This window comes from Rhipicephalus sanguineus, chromosome 7 (genome assembly GCF_013339695.2).
Source record: "Rhipicephalus sanguineus isolate Rsan-2018 chromosome 7, BIME_Rsan_1.4, whole genome shotgun sequence".
Classification (NCBI taxonomy): Eukaryota; Metazoa; Arthropoda; class Arachnida; order Ixodida; family Ixodidae; genus Rhipicephalus; species Rhipicephalus sanguineus.
Window position 1 is genome coordinate 130,982,007 of NC_051182.1, and position 22,723 is coordinate 131,004,729.

The following is a 22,723-nucleotide window of genomic DNA, read 5'->3' on the forward strand; positions in this document are numbered from 1 at the left end:
GTGTAAATACACATTTACACAAAAAAATGTGTCACATGTGTACTTGTATGCGCCACTCTCCAATAACTGATGCTCTCCCAGTTGTCGGCTTGTCGGCGATGAACTGTTTCTGATATGGCAGTCTGATCTTTTATCAAGGTGACTTCTCGTTCCTCGTTGCCACATTTCGTTGTTGCCTGGATATGAACTCATGAACGTCGTGGCTTTCCTTTAGCAACTGAAGTGTTGCACTGCTAAGCACGTGGATGAAGGTCAAATTCCCGGCGTGGAGGAAGGAAAAAGTGTTGAACTCGGCCAGTGACCGACAGGAGTGACCAGTGTCGCTGTGTATCCACAGGACCAAGGATCTTTGACCAAGTAGTAGTGATGTCGTGTGATGACGACACCGTGTGACATCACATTTGTGACATCATCATGACGTCGCGATGAATACAATACATGTGAATACGCAGATGACGTCTTATGGTGACGTCATCCCGTGAGGACTTTTTGCATCACTTGTGTTGATGCCGCCGACGCGGGATGCCAGTCAGTTTTCGCGTTTAATAAGGCATCTAAGGCTTTCGCCTTAATAAGGATTGATTGATTGATTGATTGATTGATTGATTGATTGATTGATTGATTGATTGATTGATTGATTGATTGATTGATTGATTGATTGATTGATTGACCGGCGTGCGATTATCAAATGGCGCCTTTGATGTTCAAAATATGGCGCCAAGCCGCGGTATCGCCCGCACATCGTTCTCCAGAACGAGCCAATCACGTTTCGGCGCACTACTTTTCTTTGCGTTGTTATTTGCCGCACAGCGGCAGGCGCGCCGTGATATCCCGTTCCTGGGAGAACAGTGGTGGAGCGTGGAGCATGTACTGAACTTGACTTGGCCGAAACCCGTTGCCCATTTGGGAAACAAGTTTATTAACGCGACGTTACGTTAAACATGGGTGGCATATGGAGTAGGCAAAACGTCCGGGTAGAAGAAGTGGACTTTGCCGCGAACTATGCCTACAGGTATCCGCCGAAAACTGGTAAGTAGTGTGTGGCCTTCTCTGAATACAGATCTATAAAGAAAAACAGCTGTGCCCCAATGGCGTCTTGACAGTCGACGCACTGTGCATGTTTCGCAGCTGCTTCTTGCTTTTTTAACTATGCGCATTTTCTAAAGGGACTTGCTAAAGCACTTCAGATGCATCGGCGTTTCCGCTTCTCTCAGTTTGACTTCGCCTTTGCGCCTGAAAACTCGTTTCTGACAGGTCATCGATGCAATGTTTACATCCTACAAAACCCGATCGAAACTTACCTACGCAGTTGTTAAACTTTTTTGAAGCTGCACGAACGACTTGAGATCGTAATCTGCGTGACAGCAACGCCTTCGGCAGTCACACGCTTTTTATTTTACATTATTTAGCCGAAAACTTTGTCGACAGCGCGGCTAATTGTTATACGGGTATCGAGCGTACTTTCAATCGGGATTGATCCCCGATCAGGCTCGAATTTACCGCTGTTGGCTCCTTTCGTGCCAGTCGAGATTTAAGAAACTCGTATCGCGATCGAAAGTGTACCTTGTGAAACCCCAGCTTGCGCAGCTTATCACGTCGCATCCCAGGGTGGTTTTTGAACACGATTGGCTTATTTTGCGCAAGATGCAAAAGGAAGCTAACCAATAGTAGTCCAGAAATTCGATCACTATCGGGGCTCGATCGCGATCGAAAGTACGCCTTGTGTCATGCGTATCCCGAGGCTGCACAGCTGATCACATCGCATTCCTTGGGTATGCGCTATCGCGATTGGCTTATTTTGCGCCAGATGCGGATGGGGGACCACTGGCTAGATCGCGATCGAAAGTACGCCTTGTGTCACCCGTATCCCAAGATTGCGCAGCTGATCACATATAGCATCCCCGGGGTATATCTTGATCGAGATTGGCTCGTTTTGCGCAAGGTGCGGAAGGGAGCCAATCGCAGTCCAGAAATTCGATCGGCGCTCGATCGCGATCGAAAGTGCCCGTAGCTGTGACGGTCATCCACACGTTTGGCGGATCAAGATCTCATTTTCGACCATCAGATCAGACTTGCGCGTTCATGAAGTTCTGTAATAATATATCCGGGGTTTTACATGCCGAAACCACGATATGATTATGAGGGACGCCGTAGCGGATTGCTTCGGAAATTTCGACCACACGGTGTTCTTTAACGTGCACCTAAATCTAAGTACACGGGCCTCTAGCATTTTGCATCTATCTAAATGCAACCGCCGCAGCTGGGGATTGAACCCGCGTCCTTCGGGTCAGCAGCCGAGCACCATAACCACAGGATGAACTTCTACGCCATTGTCACTTGCAGGCAATTACTTCGCGAGTCACTTCATCATGGGCGGGGAAAGGTTCGACGCCAATCAGCCGGAGGCATACCTGTTTGGAGAGAACACGGACCTCAACTTTCTAGGAGGCAAGCCGACTCCCGTACGTGAGTTTGTGTGTGTGTGTGTGTGTGTGTGTGTGTGTGTGTGTGTGTGTGTGTGTGTGTGTGTGTGTGTGTGTGTGTGTGTGTGTGTGTGTGTGTGTGTGTGTGTGTGTGTGTGTGCGCGCGTGTTGTGGAAATGGTGGCCATGCAAACGGTAATAATTAACCCGTTAAATAAGCTTGCACGATGCAGTGAGTTGACTTCGCTTGTTTTATTGCCTTTGGTGTTGCCCATTGTGTTTGACGAGATGATTTTGGAAAACTTGCCTTTCAGCTGCCTGCGATTGCCTGCTATATGTGAAACTGACGTAAGTTGAACGCGCACGGTCACGCCAACTTCATATGTCCTTGTTAAGTAACATCAAACCACTAGCGATTCCTGGTTACAGCATATGAGTATATGACCACCATTGACTTTAAGCACCCCTAAATGTTCCCTTGTGGCCTGAAGAGCGCCATCTAAGCATCTTGCGCATGGACGGCCCTGTCCCTTGAACTGGTGGCTTGCAAGATGTGGCCAAATGACGTAAAACCTGTTGGCAGGGGATTCGAACCTGGGACCGATCTCATTGCGGCTTGGTCGCTCTGTCTGCTATCTGATTTAACCATGAGATTTTGTTAGTTACATTGCAGCACGAGGGTGAATTTATTAACAGCTCGAAGCACAGACACTGGACATAGCTAATCACTTGTTTTGAGGAATCCTGCAAAATGAAGGAAGGTTCACTAAAAGGAAGAAGGAAGTGTTAATATTTACTTGTAGCTTTGCACAACAAACAGTTCAGTAACAACTTTTTCTCTTTTCTAATCGTGCTGTATCGTCACTCACAGGTGGGAATGTTCACATAGTTCATCGTATATATGTGGAACTCTTTCATTAGATTACCGGGAATGCTAGCCATTTATCGCATGATTGCCATTCTAACTGCATGTCCACATGTACTACAAATGTAAGTGCTTTGCTCACCTGTCAAAATCAACCTTGCAGAAACAGGCACGCTGAAGGGACTAAATGCCTACTTAGTATTAGTGATTGTAGTGGGTATGCTCAGCTACAGATGTATGTTTTTGTTAAGCCCGATATTTAACTTGCATTTCAGCTAGGTTATGTGTGATGACCATAATGACAGATTAGCTCACTGATTGACCTGTCAGTTGGCATGTGCTGCATCCGCTGACTTTCCGCAGTTCCCGTACCCAGCGCCACAGGCCAATGAGCCAACGAGGCCGCTGCGAAGTCTCGTCAACATCCGCAAGGAGTCGCTGCGCTTCGTAAGGTATGTCATAGGCTTTTAACTTTTTCAGGCATGACATATTGTATAACTGTCTGTAAAAGCATCAAATTTGTATAACATTATTCTAAGGCACTCAGTGGTCCATTGCAACAAAAATAATATCTAAATACGTTCATTTGTTTGTTTTTCAGGAATCAATTAGACTGCTATTTAAGACCTATTTATCCTGGAGTCATTCATGCCATGTTTCTTTCATAAATAGAATCAAATCTGGCTAGAAGTATACTGCAATTTGTTTTCAGTGGTGGTCATTTCGAGCAAACAAAAATTATGCATTTGGTACGCTTTGCGGGAAGCGGCATGTCGAACAACTCATCAAACTTGGTAGTGCCTTCAGCAGAGTGGTCATATGCAGCAATACACAACAAGATCAAGTTAAATGGAGAGATTTTTATTGCGCAGAAAGCTCAATTAATCAAAAGCACAATCTGTCTTGCATTTCTAAGTCGCTAGTTGACACAAATAGCAATAACAAATGTCTCCAAAGTGCCCTAAAGGTTTAATGCTCTCTTTGTGCGAGTACAGCTATAAGATGCTGCTTATTCTGCAATCGGTGTCTGTGAAATTTCCTATGTGAAAGTTTAAGGTCAGCACAGTTTGAGGTGTACATTGCAAATTAGCCTTTGGTGAAATGTGCAGTGTACACTGTTTTGGTAGTCTTGTCAATAACTGCAACAGCATCAGCTACTTATGCATGCCAGTGATACTAACAGTCAGTGCAAAAGGCAGCTTAGGGTTTTAGCTGGTCTGGTGTTAGAGGTCTTTTAAATGACATGCGGATGAAAGGAAGTGCACGGATTCTGCTATGATTTAGAATGGCTTCGTTGAAAAAAGTGAACTTCATTAAGTGTTCTTTGTGAGTCAACTGGATTTCACGACATCTTCTTAGAAGAGCGGAGTGTCTTACGTTGGCAGGTATTTTACTCTGGCTGTATGATTTTGAACGCATAAATCGGTTTCAACATTACTGATTATTCATTCCACCATATCTGGATGGCCTTTGGGAAGTGACAGTTTGGTTCTTGATAAACAAGGGAAACAACAGTACCACTTTCTTGCTAGCGCTGTGTTGTGTCGTGTGTGCCTTTTTTTCTGTTGTGCCTGTCTTTAGCCTGTGCTACCATCAAGTAAAATGCAATATCAGCAAGCCCACATTCTCACCCTCATTGATTTCTTGCTAGATTTGCAAGAAGAGCTCATGATGGACTGAGGAATTCAGAAATGGGCTTTTTGAGAAATTCAACAATAGTGGAATTGGCTGTTCCCTGAGCTGGAAGAGTTACGAGATAACACAACTTGTAGTACACCGCGTGTGTAATGCAGGCGTTGTGAGTTTGGCTCCCATTTCGGCAGCGAGTTCTTTCATTTTGCATTATCTAACTTATAATTACTATATACTGTAATCAAGAACTACAAATAGTGCGTTCTGTACTTCACAAGGGTTGCTTGCTGGGCGAGTTGGTATTGCATCTTGAAGAAGGCAGTGCTAAATTATACAGACTACGGTAAAGAAACATACTGTGTTTGCGCTGTTTCGATGTGCTTCTTTACCTTTGTCTGTGTTATTTAGCACTGCCTTTTTCAATACTTCCTCCTGTGCATTCCACCCCCACGTTATCGTTTAGCTTCATGAGATGGATAAATGGCACTGCCTGGAATCGTTTAAGCAGCTATGTTGCTTCTGCGTTGTGCTTCCTGTGTGCCAACAGGATCCAAGACGAGTCGTTGAAGGCGGACGACGAGGCGACGGACGTGGCCCCTCCGTGCCGGTACAACATCGAGTTCACGTTCGACACGGACGTCCGGTGTGCCATCACCATACACTACTTCTGTTCAGAGGAGATCACCAGCAATGGTCTAATGTGAGTGACTTTTCTGCAAGCTCAGGTTACGTACAGAGCAGGTGCAATATTCTCGGGTTATTGGCACCGAACGCATCGGCGTCTGTGATTAACGAGATTCCTTGTACGCCGTTCTCTGCACGATTGGCCTGGTGCGAAAGTGATGTGGCCTGTAGACGCTTAATGTGTCCATCACTGCTCTCGTGAAATTTGGATATACTGAAGGCAACGGCAATTGTGATCGCTTGAGAATACCACTGCAAGAGGTCCCCTTGCACCTTTGTGCCCCGGGACCTCTCTCTACACTCAAACCTCATTATAACAAAGTCACATCTGCCATGAAAATAACTTTGTTATATCTGAAAATTCGTTATAAACGTTTATTGGTAACATTGTACCTATGACAAGACTATTCTTCATTTACTTCGTTATAGCTGATAATTTGTTATATCCGTGTTCATTATATCGAAGTTTGAGTGTATATCTTTGTTTATGTGTCAGATTCTAAGTTCGAATTCAGTAAATTAAAAGTAAAAAGAATGTGGTGCAAAAGATGTTGCAAAGACATCTGTAGCTCCAACTCAAGGCTAGCTATGATCCGTGCTAGTTAGTGTTCAATATCACAACAGCAATGCAGGGCTGTACACATAAATAACTTGTAACATAAATCATTCGTAACTCAATAAAACATGATTCTGACTGTAATTCTCAGTTTAATTGCTTGCTCCTCACTCACTCATTGTACTTTTGTCTGTTTTGCCCTTGTGTACAGTTATAGCCCAAGAAACGCCGAGATGAGCTCGGAGACATACCATTACAAACGTGGAGCCAATCAGCAGTTCAGCCAGTCGTCTCACATTTTCGATCCAAGCCTTTACTGTGAGGAAGAGGTGAGTCCACTGTTTTATCACATTCTTAAGCAGATCTGTGTGGTTTTTGACAGAATGAGAAAGGAGGTCTTTTTTTTTATATATAGTAGAATCTTTTAAGACAAGTCTGAATAAACCTCACAACTATGTTTGTGTGTTTATAATTCATTTATTTATTTATCATGCTACCCTCAAGGCTTTACATGGAGAAGGAAACGGCAAGAATGAACGCTTACAAATTTCGTGAAACGAGCATTACAATGAAAACTTGTAAATTACAAGGAAAAATAAAGTACGTGGAATACACTTGTCTTATCACTGTTATCAGGAATACAGTTATCTTATCAGAGGTACATTGAATCAGTGAGAACTAAATGGAGATTTCTGAATTGCTCACTTTATTGGAGACCCTGTGCCAACATGTAGTCTGTCATATTACCCTGACCACTTAACATCTTTGCGTTGTGAGCAGTGGCACTGTTGGCTTCATTCAATGCCATCTTTACCTGTAATTTGAGCACGAAGTCTGAAAAATTGGACACCAAGAAGTTTCGGTGTCCGAAATTTCAGATGTTCTGATACATTGACTCTGTGGGGCTTGGTGTGGTGCCATGAAAGCATCCAAATTTCCAAGCACATTCGGACAATCGGGTGTTCGAAAAAATCGGCAATTGAATGTGTGTCATTTTGGACTGACAGGTTATTCCTTCGGAACTGCATTACAGTAAAAATTCTGTATAACAGGCATGGATGATGTTTCATGCCAGCAGTGAGACTAGTACTACCTGTGCTGCCCACATCCCCTCCCCTCCGTTAAACGTGTGTTGCTTGTTTCCATGCAGCTGAGCTATAACTTTGAAGATGAAATGCTACCAGTCGTCATCCACTGCCTGGCCGAGGAAGGCGACGGTATGTTGTGCGACTTAATTTTTGTCTATGCAGCGTTTGTGCATATTTGCAGAGGTTAATACGAACAAGTGTGCTAGCCAGCTTAAGCTGCACGCTGCTGTTAGTGATGAGCGCTCTACACCTTCTGACTAAGTTGCACAGTACTCACGGATTGAAACAAAAATATAGGGCTGAGTAATGCACCTGTTTTCGTTTACATTGTATACAGTTCATGTCATAGCAGCATAATTTTGACTCGTACACTTGCATCAGAGCCAACACTACCTTTAGTGGCTAGGTTTGCAGCGACATGATGTGGTTATCACAAGCAATTACTCACAGCAGTTGTTATACGTAGGAAAAAAAAAACGGTCTCATTTCAGTCCACGAGTACTGTACCTTCTCACTCTAAACAATAAAATGAGAGCTTGAGTGTGAGCATCGAGGCAGCTTAAGGACTTGCTTGAACAGCCTCGAAATGTGTTTGCAATGATGGGTCAAATGCATACCACCTCAGCAGCTTAAAGGGCCAGTGAACAACCCCCGTCCTCCTCCCCCCGTGTAGGGTAGCAAACCAGGTGCAACCTGGTTAACCTCCCTGTCTTTCCTTTGCCTTTGCATGAGTGTTCCTCGACTTCGCAGAGCCACGCCAGTCGCACGTGCTAGTTGCCGTAGTGGAGAAGAACTCGGACAACACGTACACTCTCAAGCCGCTCAAGCAGAAGCTCTTCGTCGACGGCCTCTGCTACCTGCTGCAGGAGATCTACGGCATCGAGAACAAGAATGTGGCCCAAACCAAGGTGAGAGTTGGATTATTGCATTGCACGGATGTACATGAAAGTGTGGGTGTTTCGGGACGTTTAAGGGAGGCTGTTTAAAACTTCTTGACCATGCGCTTGCATAGCCGGAATAGCCTCCCACACTTCGAAGTAGTATGCTGGAAGCACTATGTTGCTGCATGTTTGTTTTGATAGCCAAGGCTGTCAGTGGCAAAATTACTCGGCTGTAGCTGTTCTCAATGAAATTGTAGCTGGCTGTACACTTTGGCAATCTTTTAATAAAATCGCGCGAGTGTTGACCCCTGGACGTGGTGGAGCCTAATACAGGCGAGAAGTAACGAGATTTCCTACATGATGCACAAGTGCAGAGAGCATTGTGTGCGAGTGCTGTTTGCTACGCTGTTTGCTTACAGATGCATACACGCTATCAGCCTTATCTGTGCGATCATGGGTTCTGAAAGCCGGTGTGCATCGTATCACTGATCTTGTTGCTTTTTTGTCGATTTTAGAAAATACCATATCCTGTTGTCAGTGCTCATACAATATTAAAAAATTGCAAGGGTGTACCTTACTGTGAGGTGTATAAATAGCTAATTAGCATGCCATTAATGAAAGACAAGATCAAGATGAAACTCTTGAATGATCAGCTAAAATGAGCCTGACATAAATGATTGGATCGAAAAAAAAACGGGCTCCAATCCTTGCTGTGAAAGTGACTGACCAGAGAAGCTGTAATGTCACCTGATCTGATACACCACTGTAGCGTAGCCTTGAACGTGAAGGGATCAACACTACTTAAGGTTATCAACAGTGAGAATTAAATGCACTGTACCAAAGCATAATTTCTTTGAAATGATGTTGATAACTGCTTGGTGCAGTTATCAATATAACTGAAGTGGCACAAATGTGCACTCTGGATTGCTTGAGCCTCTTGACAAAGTTCATTGAGTTATCTTGTTGTATCAGTGGCCATGCTTCCTCTTGCGTACAGCAACTCGCCGCGGTGGTCTAGTGGTTACGGTGCTTGACTGCTGACTTGAAGGTTGCAGGGTCAAATCCCGGCCGCGGGGGCCGCATTTCAATGGAGACAAAATCCCAGAGGCCCGTATACTTAGGTTTAGGTGCACGTTGAAGAAACGCGTGTGGTCGAAATTTCCGAAGCCCCCCACTGTGGCGTCTCTCATGATCGTACCGTGGTTTCCGGACGTAGGATCCCAACAATTACAGTCGAACTCGGGTATATCGAACTCGCCAAAAAACGTTTATTAGTTCGATATATGGCATAATTCGATATAGGCCTGCTATAGGATTTGATGACACAAAGGCACATACCAATAAGAAAAGTACTTTATTAATATGGTGGCTTACTTGCGTGCCCTACTTTGGAACAAAATAGTCCTGGATTTTCTTCTGTTTCAACGACTTCGCTGCCTGTGACAGCACGCATGCCTCCACATTGTCCAACGAGTCGGAGCAGCCTTTCATATTCACGCAATAGCACCGGACCAACGCAAGTGCACTAATCACTTCGGAGGGTGTAGGCAACGGGCCATCGTCAATTTCCTTATTGCTGTCGCTTTGGCTCGTGGTTGGCACGACGTCTGCAACCTAGTCCTCATCTTGCAGCTGGCCCATGATGGCGACATCATCGTCCGCACTGACGAACTCGTCGAATGTCGATCCGTACGCGGTGGCGACGTCGGACTTCTTCTCACCGCGCTCGACTCGATTTATGATTTCGAGTTTCGCGGCGAACGGCAAATTCTGCCTCTTTGCACAAGCCATGACGACAGCGCGCCAAGCAAGTTCACAGAGCGCCAACAGGCAACACCACCAGCACGGACCACACTGAATGAGGACTCGAGGAAAAGAGGCAGCAGTAGGCACGCAAGCATAAACAAAGAAAAAATGGCGCTCACTTCTACCGCCTCCGCGCCTCGGAGAAAGCACGACGGCTTCTGATTGGCTGTAGGCGCTGCGAGCAGGCCAGGATCATTTTGTGCAGGGGGGTGTTCGCCCGTGCACAGCCGGGTCTAAACCACTTTTTCTAGGGTGGCGCCGGCAGTTTTCCCCGCCACCGCGAGGGAAAGCCAACTTGCTGGGGCACTTTTGAGGTACATGGAGTTTGATATATCGGTTGTCGTTGCTATTTTCGTTCGATGTAACAGTAACTTTTGCTATATATTCTCAATGTAAATTTACCGTGTTTAGAAATTGTTCGATATACGGGATAATTTGATATAAACGGGTTCGATATAGTCGGGCTCGACTGTATTACTATCTCCCACACAGCCCCCGACGGGTGACGAGGAGACGGAAGACAGCGGCGCCGAGTGTGTCATCTGCATGTGTGACAGTCGGGACACCCTGATCCTTCCTTGCCGTCACCTGTGCCTGTGCTCGTGCTGTGCCGACTCGCTGCGCTACCAGGCCAACAACTGCCCCATCTGCCGGGCGCCCTTCCGCGCCCTGCTCCAGGTGCGGGCCGTGCGGCGCACTCTTGCCTCGGCCGTCGCCGTGCCACACCTCGGGGCATCCGCCGGAGACGCTCAGGTTCGTCGCCACCTCTCGGTCTTCCTTGCCTCGGCCATTGTTTCTTTCTCCTTCGGAGACTTACAGCGTAGCTGACATAATTTCGCGTCTGGACTCCCTTATACAGATTGTAACGAATTGCTCTCTCTTCAGCAACTTGTGGCACTAATTGGACGAGCACTAAGAAAAGAAGTCGGCGCTCGTGTTGTGATCTTTTCTCTGTCCTCGTCTAATTAGGGCTGTAAGTTGTCAAAGAGGAGTTACCACCAGCTCACCCAAGTTTCTCTTCTGGTGAAATTACTCTCTGTATTGAACATTTCTAGACAGCGCCTTGGAAATACATGCAAAAGTAGAGAACCATACCATACGTACTGTAGACTCTCAGCAGACGGAAATCTCTGAAACAGAATTGCCGCTTAAATGAAACAACTGCCTTTAATATGGCTGTTTTTGTACTTGAATTCTGCACCCCTGTTCATCTCTTCGTAAAAGGAGCTCCTGTTAAACGGAACATGTCTTTCTGGTTTGTTCAAGTTCCGTTTAACAAGAGCCTACTTATATTGAAGTCACATTTGCTTCCACGTTCAATGCTGTCGCTAAGGGCTACTGGCAGTGCAAATATGCGAAGCTGTTGGAATGCACTTCCGGGCACCAATGTCGTTACAGCTAGTGCGGCGTACGTGAATGTTTGTCTGATAAAGCATAGGTTATAGAAGAATTATGAAAGTTTAGATGTGGCAGAGCATTTAAGGGGGGACGCGGCTTTCGTATCGCGCAAAATGGCAAAAAAATCGATTTTTTGAAAATCACATTTTCAGTTTCTGTAGCCCTTTTTCTATCTGATTCCAAAATATCTTCACTGAAAACCACCTAGAAGTGCTTTAAAAAATTTGTTGCACGTGCTGAGTTGGCGAAAATTATTGTGGAGATCGCAAAAAAACGGTGGTTTTCAAAAAAGTCTTGCTCCGCAACGGCACAACCGGGCGCCGCCATTTTGAGCTCGCCGTAAAGAGCATTTCTTCGTTTTCAAATTCCCCGCCTCAGCTGGCTCCTCCCTTTGAAAACAAGCGCACAAAAAGCAAATCTCTGAAGGTCGTTTCGAGGCCTCCGATTGGCCGCGTCCGCCATGTTGCTCCAGCACGCCTCGTCATTGGTCCGATGCTCGCTCCGAGAGGACAGCCGTCTGCTGCTTACGCGTCGCGATGTTACCTGATGCACGGCCGGTCTAGAGGCGCGCGCTCGCTCCTTCCCTTACGGCCTGAGCAGCCGCCGGGAGTACAATGGAACTTTTTCTATACAGTAACGACGGCGCGCTCCGCGTGAGGGCGTCGCGAGCCAACCGCCCAAAGCGCGTTTCGCCGCATGCGCTTCGTGTTGTAAACCAGCTGTGCCCGGCCAATTTCTCGTGCTAATTACTTCTTTCGGTTGTAGTAAGCGGTGAAGGAAGTACAGGTGCGTGTGGGGACAGTCTGCCTTTCTCGGCACTCGGCAATAGAAGACGGAACGCAGCGCTACTAGCAACAACAATATATTTTAAGACCCGACCACCTTATATTCGATGGAGGCGAAAATGCCTGAGGCCCGTGTGCTTAGATTTAGGTGCACGTTAGAGAACCCCAGCTGCCACAGCAGTGCATTTTTGGTGGACCACGCATATTTACAACGTCACAGGGGGGATTACCCATCTAACCTGGAAGAGATGAATGTAATGCGTGCAGTGCAAGTATTCTCGCTCCAAGTCATTGGCGCACTGGAACATCTGCGAAACTTGAGGGGCAACTCCTCTATTGTTCTATTCAAGGATGCAGCATCCACAATCAACTTCATGAAAGCCATAAAGAGATAGTTCGACATTCACAACACTACGTACTGTAGAAATGACTGCAAACTTCCCATCTCAAAGCAGGACGACAGCCGATTGCTGTGGCTGGAAAATGAATTTTCAGGCTACATTAAGCGCATCCAGGATTCTTCTGTCACCGCTGGCGTAGGAAACCTTACAGACGAGACGTACACTGCCCTGCTTTTCACCACAAAGTCCACAGTGGAGACAGTCCAATTTCTTCTGAGAAAAGGAGTAAACTATGTGCTCACGAAGAAATTTAACAGTGATCCTATAGAGGCAATGTTTGGAAAATTGAGGGCAATGTGCGGGGGCAATGACGCGCTAGACGCAAGAGCCGTCACAGCTGCTTTGACTCACATTGTCAAAGAAAAGGCGCTACCTTCAAAATACATGGGCATTCGCGACGAAAACATTGAAGAAGCGGCGATGTCTATTTCGGAAGATGTTATTGAGGAACTTGAAGCTCTGCGAGAACCTCCTCGCAAACCACCGAACTCTGTTGCCTATTCAGGCTTGGTGTATGTAGGTGGTTACATTGCCAAACTCATCACTGACGTCGGTTGCGAAACATGCGCCATGCTAGTGACGACAAACAAAACGAGCAGTCCTTTGTATCATCTTCTCCGTCAGCAAGAAGCCTATTATCTACACTACCCAAAGCCGGAGTTACTATCAGTGCCAGACACAATTGTGACGTTCTTCGAGAAAGCAGTCAAATATCTTCCTCGGACGAAAATCCTCGAGACTCTGCAATTGACTGTTGAGCCATACCTTGAAGATTCGCCACTTCTGGACTGTCCGGAAGGTGTGGACAAGAGTCACGCGAGAGTGCTGGCTCATATTTTTTCTGAGAAGTTTCTCCGGATTCTTCTTATTAACTACACAAAAAAGTTAACAGATCAGAATGACAGGCCTTCCGGTTTTATTCACAAGCTCCCGCGGAAGCATATCAGGCTGTGACAGACTTGACTCCTTTAAACTGTGATCGTCACTACAGTGTATTACCAGCAGTGATATTTTTTTTCGGTTCACCATGCGCATATTGTTGTAGTACCGAGGAAAACATTCTGTTTCCCATTGAAATGATTCGCTGAATGTTTTTTATGTTTCCTCTTCGTCTGCAGCGTGGCCGTCCCCATTATGCAGTGACTTTCACTTTTTTGAAGTATTTGTTTCAATATTAAATCACGAATTAAGATGCCTCCAACAAAAATGTGCAATTTTGTTATTTTCAAGTACAGCGACGGCCGGCACATACATTTGAAATAAACATTTCCTAAACCATGATTAAACCGTTTCCTCAACCAAATGCAATGTTCATCCTCTTATTCTCGAAGTTACAGAAGCCTAAAAAAATAAGGCTGTGTTATAACCGCGTCGATGCTTTGCCGAGCAACAGAAGCGGGCTTATGAGCGGCCTGCGCCACCACTTCTGTAAAGCGGAATTTACCAGAGTCATCATACATACTTACTACCATGTTTCTATCGCATTGGTACCATGAATACCTTATAGAGTAACTTCAGAAAGCGCCACGGTAAGTCGGAAGCCGAGCACTCCCTGCGCGCGCTAGCCTCCGCAACGGCCGGGGAGCAGTTGGCTCGGAGCGCCCCCACGAAATTGCGGCCATAGGTAGCAACAGCCCCCCGTGCGCAGGCCGTAAAGGAAGGAGCGAGCGCGCGCCTCCAGACCGGCCGTGCCTGATGTTACGACTGTCGAAAATCGCGCTACTTAGTGACGCGTTCACTCGTCCTGTGTGCGCGGGTCGACGATAATTTAGAATATGATTACCCTGTAGTTTGACAGCTGCAAGCGGAAGCGCAGTCATCAGTGTACGATAGACGATAGCGTGCCGCGCTCGTCGCGAACATCGCCGATGCGCGTCTCAGGTAGAAGTTCAGCTTGTCAGCACTTCGTACTCCGAGACGAATAACTTCGCGCTACTACTCTTTGTACTCGCGATCGAACATGACTTGCTTTGAAACATCGGGCACCGCGGCCACGCACACCGCGACCGAGCTTACTGCTCGGAGTCGTGGCTAGGCCTAACTCCGCTCACGGTGCTGGTTTACGAGACGAATCCGAACTTTGCGGGCAAGGACATCGCGCTAGCGGACAAGCCGCACTGTGCTTCATCACAAGCAGCAAATCGCATCGTCCGCTGGCTCCTCGAAAGTGCGGATGGACATTTTACGAATCGGCAGCGGACCTCCTGGCCAAGCTCGTTGCGCATTGACCGCTCGGAACAGCGGCTAGCAATTTCGCGCGTCGGCGCCGCAAAATGCGAGACCAAGCACGTTATGTGCGCCGATGTTTCGTCGCCGCGGCTAGGAGCATTGTGCATTGTCACCGAATGCCGCCAGCCAGCATATCATGCGCCGACTTCCCGGACCCCGCGGCCGAGTACATAAGAAAGCGCTGGTGACGCAATTTAGGCACGTTTGGATTCGTGCTTGGTATCGCCGCTAGCTCTGATGAATCTTCGAAAATAACGAATGCCTCGCAAATTACCGTTTCCGCGATCGAGTGGATGATGAAACGCATCACAGGCAGGGTTTGCAAATGAGCGTGGCGTGTGTGAAGCAGGGAGTTGAATTTATATCTGACCAACTCGCATTATTGAATAAACTGCTCAGATATTTGATCCCAGAAATGTTTGCAATAACTGTGCCAATTTTCATCAAAACCTACGAAGGAAAATGCCACGTCCCCCACCTTAATTTTATTCAGAAGGTCACTGGAAAGAATGACCTCCGGTACGCATGCATTGTTTGTGATGAAGACAGTGATACTTCCCTCACTCTGAAGAAAGAACATACAGATTATTCCACTGGCTAAAGAAGACTGTATAAATCATGTCAAAGAGAGGATGGGTACAGCTCTCCAACACATGTGTCAAGAAGCAAGAAGGATAGACTAGGAGGATGGGGCAGCCTGACTGAAGACCTGATTAAAAGACTGACTAGTTGTTATGGCATGGCTATCCGTGACAACATTGGCCTGACGCAGGACTTGATCAAAAGGCTCACCAGCTATTATGGCCTAGCACTGCGAAGCAACACGGACGTCGAAGATATGAAGAAAGCAGTGATGGCCACCTTTCATAATGTTTCATCGACAGATGCAGACCCTCATCAAGAGCTCTGTCCTTCCGGTGCCCGCAGCTGGTGCAGGCACCGTGCAGCAGAGGCAGAGGGGAAGCCACAACTTCCACACACGTATAACCTGCCCAACAAAGTTGTTGAAGCGTTGCGGCCAGTGTACCAACGCCTGTCTGACCCTCAACTGCAGGCTCGTTGCAGTGGCAACAAGACACAAAATGCCGCTGAAAGCCTTCACTCGGTGATTTGGTCACTAATTTCTAAGCAGCAGCATGCCTCCCACTTCACTGTGGAAGTAGCAGTCCATGAGGCAGTTGCGAGGTACAATGCAGGCAACTTTCAAGCTTACACCAAGATTTGTGCTTCAATGGGTGTGCAACCTGGGGCCCTTACCCTCCACAGGGCTGCTAAAAAGACGCTCAGCGAGCAAGGAAGTCATCGCACATGCATGAAGTGAAAGGGCAGAGACGCAAAAGGTTGCCTCTACACAAGAACACCAAGGACTACAGTGCTGGTGCCTTCTAACAAATGTAAACAACTTCGAAAACTTTGATAGGCTTTTTCTCACAAGTGTGTTTTGGACATTGTGCATTGCTCGTGGAAAGAGTAGCACGGGAATGACTGGACCGATTTTGATTCTGTTTCTTTTTCCTGAATCCCTGAACACTGCTTGTGGGTATGACATTCTTCAATTTCTTGTTTATGGCCCAGTTATTTTTCTAGATGATGATTTGTCCATGACACTGTTTCTGACAATGTGTGTCAGCAGCCATGATGATCTCTAAAAAAAAAAAAAGAGAATTTACTAAACAATTCTGAGAGTGTCATACCCTGTAGTCTTCTTTTGAGTAAAGATCAACACCATTTGCAGCTTCCTGGCATGTTTTGTTACAGCGCTAGGCTTTCCACAAGCAGACCATATAATTGGACCATGTAGCATGATGTAACTTGAGAACTACTCAAGGTATCATGATGAAACTGCATATTTCCCTATACAAGACACTTATTAGTATGCATGCCAAATTTCATTGCTCTAGGTCAACAAACAAAAAAGTTTTTTTTCAATGCCACCTCCCCCCTTAAAGAAACTTTCCTATTCTGAATGTATTGCATTGGATGTAGCGAAGCATTTGCAAAGTCTCTGTTAGATCTGTTAGATCTTTCGCAGCCACAGAACAGATGGCTGGTATTTCCAGAAGGCTTGAGAACTTCATAATACAGTTTCGCTTTTGTGATATACAAGTTGCTTGATTGGCCAATACATGGAACGGTTTTCTAAAAGCCTTGCTTGTCAGTGGACTAACTATGTACATAGATTTATCTCATCGGTTTATCTTATCATTCAATTTGTTTTTCAGACCTGCCAAGACATTCCACCAGGCTACGAGGTTGTGCCACTGGTGGAGGCCCTCAACGGACCAGTCGTTGGTTCTGCACCAGTTGCTGCAAGTGAGTAGTCATGGAGTACATTTCGCTCCTTTCATGCTCAGACAGACATGTAACCGGGTGTCAGGTGTTTATAATTCACACCGAAGAAACACAAAGACTAGACAAGTCTGTGGAATGCGAGACTGCCCTTCTGAGAAGTTCATTGTAATTTAGAAAGAGATGGCTCTAATGGCATACTCGACAGGTCATTTCAGAGTGTGGTTGCGATGCTTCGAAGGTTGTTTGACCTTTGAACCTAACCTAACATTCACTTGAGAATAAGCGAGCTCCTCTAGCGGTAACGAAACCGGAACGGCGTTACTAAAGTCCGTCATTTCTATAATTCATCTTCATTGTAACTTTAAACAACCATTAGAGGTCTTTTGTGACAGCTCTCAGATGACCATTTGAGCGTGCCACTGATTGCGCTGAAAATCAAAGCAGCGAATTCACAGATGTCTTCAATTTGAAATCGCCCACGACAAACAGGGCTGCTAATATAGGTGTACTAAAGCTGCACCGGCAGCCTTGGAGGCCATTCTCTCTGCTACTGCTTACCTCGAGTCCAAGACGTGCTCAGGGAGGGCACCGATATCTCCGCAAATAGTTGCTCCGCAAATATCTCCGCAAATAGTTGAGTGGGCTCAAATAAAATTGCACTAATCACAGAGCCTCGTGGGAAAAGTACTGCGCGACCTGATGCCTACAGACATTAATTATTCAGTGTAAAGAAACAGATCTAAAATGTCTCGACAATACAAACATGGGTCCAGTACAGGGATGATGGAAAGAAACGCGAACAGCACAGCGCCTTAGTGCTCTGCTGTTCCTGTTTTTAATCGCACTCTTAGCTTAGTGGCAATAAAAGGACGCTAGAGTCATCCCTGATTGTATCATGGACAACTGTAGTATGAGGGTGGCGATTTGGGCTTGTTGGTATGGTTGCATGATAATTGATGGTAGCGCAGGCCAAAGACACGGACAAAAGAAGGCACATGAGACACCACAGCGCTAACTTTCAACAACTATTTTATTACCAGCTGATCCCGCTAGTATATGTACTCTCTCACGGTCATACGTCACGTGTGCATAGCTCTGACACCCATAAAATTGTTACACGTGTACATCACATACATGACCACACTGTATCAAACGCATTTTTCTTATAATGCTTATCCGCAAAGCAGTTTATCGCGAATACATGTAATCCAGTTCCTTATTTGATAACACCACTGACGGACTGCTCACACAAGCGTCACCAAACGCTGAAATCCTGCTGGCCTCCATTATCAATCGCGTCATCTCGCACCTACTCCTACTCATGATGGCCGTTTCATGAAACTTAGGTCTGCACTTACATGTGTGACAATGCAGGGAAAGAAAACCGTCAGGAGCAACGCTACTTACTTTGCTATTATGTTCGCGCAATCTATCATTTATGCATCTGCCGGTCTGTCCGATGTATGACTTTCCACAAGTAAGTGGAATCCGGTAGACGACACACGTGTTGCATTCAACAAATTACGTGTTGCATTCAACAGTGACGGAAGAATTAGATTTCTTGACATTAACTTCGTGTTCTCTGATGAAAAGACGTGCTGGAGCTATGGACCCAGAGCAAATAAGCCGCTGTTACAGTTTCATTCCGCGCACACAAAACTTGTCAAGCGGGGAATCGCGAAGATGTGCTTGAGTGAGGCACTCAAGAAGTCATGCCAGTGCCTAATGCATGAGAGCTTCCGACAGCAGGTCTCAAGGTTAAGCGATGCCGGGTATCCTAAGAACCTCGTCGTGTTGGTTGCAGAAGGCTTACATAGAGAAGCGCTAAAGAAAGGTTCCGAGGAGAAGGATAGGGCGAGCCCAAGCAGGAGGAACTTTGCTGTCATTCCGTACATACATAAGTTCTCTCACAGAATAAAGAAGATTGCGGAAAAATGTGACACAAAGGTAGTTTTTTTCAGCCCCTAATAAATTGGTGAGCCTATGCAGAAACACAAGACCAGACAAGATAATAGATGCGGTATGCGAAAAGAAGCATCGAAACAAGTTTGTTGAATGCAACACGTGTGTCGTCTACCGGATTCCACTTACTTGTGGAAAGTCATACATCGGACAGACCGGCAGATGCATAAATGATGGATTGCGCGAACATAATAGCAAAGTAAGTAGCGTTGCTCCTGACGGTTTTCTTTCCCTGCATTGTCACACATGTAAGTGCAGACCTAAGTTTCATGAAACGGCCATCATGAGTAGGAGTAGGTGCGAGATGACGCGATTGATAATGGAGGCCAGCAGGATTTCAGCGTTTGGTGACGCTTGTGTGAGCAGTCCGTCAGTGGTGTTATCAAATAAGGAACTGGATTACATGTATTCGCGATAAACTGCTTTGTGGATAAGCATTATAAGAAAAATGCGTTTGATACAGTGTGGTCATGTATGTGATGTACACGTGTAACAATTTTATGGGTGTCAGAGCTATGCACACGTGACGTATGACCGTGAGAGAGTACATATACTAGCGGGATCAGCTGGTAATAAAATAGTTGTTGAAAGTTAGCGCTGTGGTGTCTCATGTGCCTTCTTTTGTCCGTGTCTTTGGCCTGCGCTACCATCAATTATCATGCAACTGTAGTATCTTTTTATTACCACCCAGGCCACAATCACTTGAAGAGAAATGCAAGCAGTGGGGCACGCAGATGCCGCCCTGTTCGTGCTTCTTTCCGTCGTTATACACTCAAACCTCATTACAGTAAAAGCTCGTTAATTCGAATTTCACGGGACCAGAAAAAATGTCCGAATTAACCGAATGCCGAATTAACGAATGAACAGGAAATACAACATTAAAATCAAGTTGAAGCAGTATACCTTTATTTGCTGAAATATTTTGTAATGGTCGTCTGCGTTTTCGCGCAATTCCGGCTGACATTACAATTTTTCTTAATTCTTACAAATGGTCAACAGCATGCAAACTGTCGGAAGTGCTCAGGCAAACGTTCTCTAATATCAAAAGCGCCTCCGAGATTTCCCGTGAGGTGCGATGAGGTCGTGGCTGCATCTCCTCGCATGACTCTTCGTAAGTCTCGTGGTCTTCTTGGACGCCCGTGACATCATTAATAATTTCTTGATCGGTCAGCAGACCAGTCGTGGCGACACAATCATCAATCGTGATGTAGTCCTGAAGGGTAACATCTGTGGGTCATAACGTGCTGTCACGATTCGCCGTTCTTCAGAGCTTCCAAAATTTCCACTTTAGTTGCCAAGTTCTTCGCTTTGTATTTCTGCCGCTTTTCCGGCGTTGCCATCACTGTAGTGCACGATGGTGGTGACATGCAAACACGATCACAACAGAAAAAAAGAGAACTCTGCAAGAATAGACGGTGCCGACACAACACTAGGGAAAATGGCGTTGAAGGCGCAGTGGAGCGAAGAAAGAAGACGCCGACGTTCGGTGACGCTGCGATCGCCCCCACTTGTTGATGACGACGGCGATGCCACTCAGCTTTCGGTTTCACTCCAATGGTGCCAGCGCTGCTTTACCACACTTTTGTGTAGCGGCAGCCGTCAGCATTTGTCTGAATTAAGCGGTGCGGAGCCGAATTCTGACGAATTAACGAAGGTTTGGTCCCATAGATAACCATGCACTTTGGCTGGGACCAATGGAGCCGTCCGAATTATCCGAATTTCCGAATTAACGGGTGTTGAATTAACGAGCTTTTACTGTATAACAAAGTCACATCCTCCACAAAAATAACTTCATTATATCCGAAAATTTGTTATAAACGTTTATTTGTAACACTGTATCTATGACAAGACTATTCTTCATTTACTTTGTTATAACCGACACTTCGTTATATCCGTGTTCATTATATCAAAGTTTGAGTAGTACATTTCGGTCATGAGCATTAGATGTGATGAAGGCATTTTTATGTTAGAGACACAAGTTCACCATTTCGACTCATGACTCTACCGACAGAACTGAAGGGAGGAAAAGAAAATTAGGCGCATGCATTTGGTCTGTGTGAGATTTCCATGGTTGCAAGCATGCTGGGTTTTTTTTTTTGTTCTTGTTGTTATATTTTTGTATTTCAACTCGTGTGATTGAATGCATAAAATGTATGTTTTTTGTTTCTTTGTCAACATTGTTTTGTTTCACCTCATCCAGTGCACCTGACGGTGGGCCTGCCACCCGAAGCGGCAACGCCCGAGGGGCCAGCGGCCAAGCCTCGGCGGAGCGGAAGGTAGTGGCGGCAATTCTTGAAGTTCTCTCGTGCAAGCAGGTTACCTTAGACAGAGTTTGCATAACAAGAGGGCTGAATGTATAAAAATGATTTATTTATTTATTTATTTATTTATTTATTTATTTATTTATTTATTTTATGCATACATACTGCAAACCACTGTTGTGGTCCCAGCAGGAGGGGCCATCAGTCAAAAGGAAGAGAGCATCGGGAACAAAATTTAATTAAATGTTAAAAATAAATGCAGATGATAAATGACGTACACGGGACGGTGTAATTAACATTTGAAAATGTTATACTCGAGTTCGTGCACAAAGTCATTAGAAGGTGATTTACTCTACTCTGTGACAGTACAGTGGAACCTCAATTATACGTCCCCCGGTTTTGCGACGGCCCGCATTTTACGACGAATCAGTTTGTTCCCGGCAAAGCCCCCATAGAAATAATGTATTGAAAACGTCAATTATACGTCGAAATGTTACACTGACCCCGCATCGTACAATGGCTCTCTGATATCGTCCGAGGAAAAAAATCGCCTATTTTACTCAAATTTAACGCCGACCAAATCTCGGGAGCCTCGACTACTGATCGGCAGCGCTTTCTGACCATGCTCAAGAAGTGTTGGAGGGCCCCTTTAAAGCGTGCAACAAATCCCCGTAGCTACACTCGTATGTAACGGATTATGAAATTTTTTGTTAGTTGATTCGCAAGGCAATAAGCTCTTTTAATGAAGCCATTCAGTTATTACTTGGGAAAAGTGTTGCAGGGCCTTTTTAACAGCAGTGTATAACAACACAGTTTAACAACATAGCGCATAACAACGTGGCAGACATAGTATAACATGGTGTATGATAACACAGTATAACTGCATAGTGTATAGCACAGTTTAACAATGTAACATATAACAACACAGTATAACAACATGGTGTTTAACACTCGCCCTCCTGGAAAAAGAGATAATGTTTTTGAGCAGTTAACTTGTACTTTTTGACTCGTGACAGATTCGTTTTTGCCTTTCACTCTGATGTGCACGTGATGGTCTTGTTTTCTGTTTTTCAGCTATATATTTCCAGGTGTAATAAATTACACCCAAGTGGTTTCGTCAGCGCTTCTGTGTCGGGGTGCTCAATCTTCTCCGCCAGTTTTTTGCAGGTGTTTAACAACATAGCATACATCAAATCCCCGCTGTAAAGGCGAATACCGCTACAAACTAATTTCCCCTAAAATGAAACAATTGTCGATTCCCCGTCCAGCGCCCCATAGAAAAACAATGCGAAAAAATGTCCTCGTTCACAACGAATACTTTTTCTGGGTATTTCCGCTTGAACGAAGTTTCGCTGCGGAGTGCACAACCACATAAGGGAAAAAGGGAGCTTGCCTAGGATTGCCACGAAAATCCCGCTAGGGAAGCTCGACAATTTCTCGTTGCCGAGCCGTGCGGCCGCA

General features: G+C 45.6%; 3 protein-coding genes across 9 annotated transcripts in view; 2 read left to right on the top strand and 1 right to left on the bottom strand.

Moving 5' to 3' along the window:
- LOC119399946 (clusterin-associated protein 1) overlaps positions 1-22,723 on the bottom strand; it is a 58,161-nt gene that overhangs the window by 22,150 nt on the left and 13,288 nt on the right. The gene's annotated exons all lie outside the window — the stretch shown is intronic.
- The window catches only part of LOC119399947 (uncharacterized), a 57,812-nt gene that overhangs the window by 10,325 nt on the left and 24,764 nt on the right, over positions 1-22,723 (top strand). The gene's annotated exons all lie outside the window — the stretch shown is intronic.
- Positions 880-22,723, top strand: part of LOC119399948 (E3 ubiquitin ligase RNF157-like) — a 79,374-nt gene continuing 57,530 nt past the window's right edge. Inside the window, exon 1 of the mRNA XM_049417902.1 lies at positions 880-1,029. Coding sequence (XP_049273859.1) covers positions 942-1,029 — 88 coding nt within the window. The 5' untranslated portion in view covers positions 880-941. The remainder of the gene's footprint in view (positions 1,030-22,723) is intronic.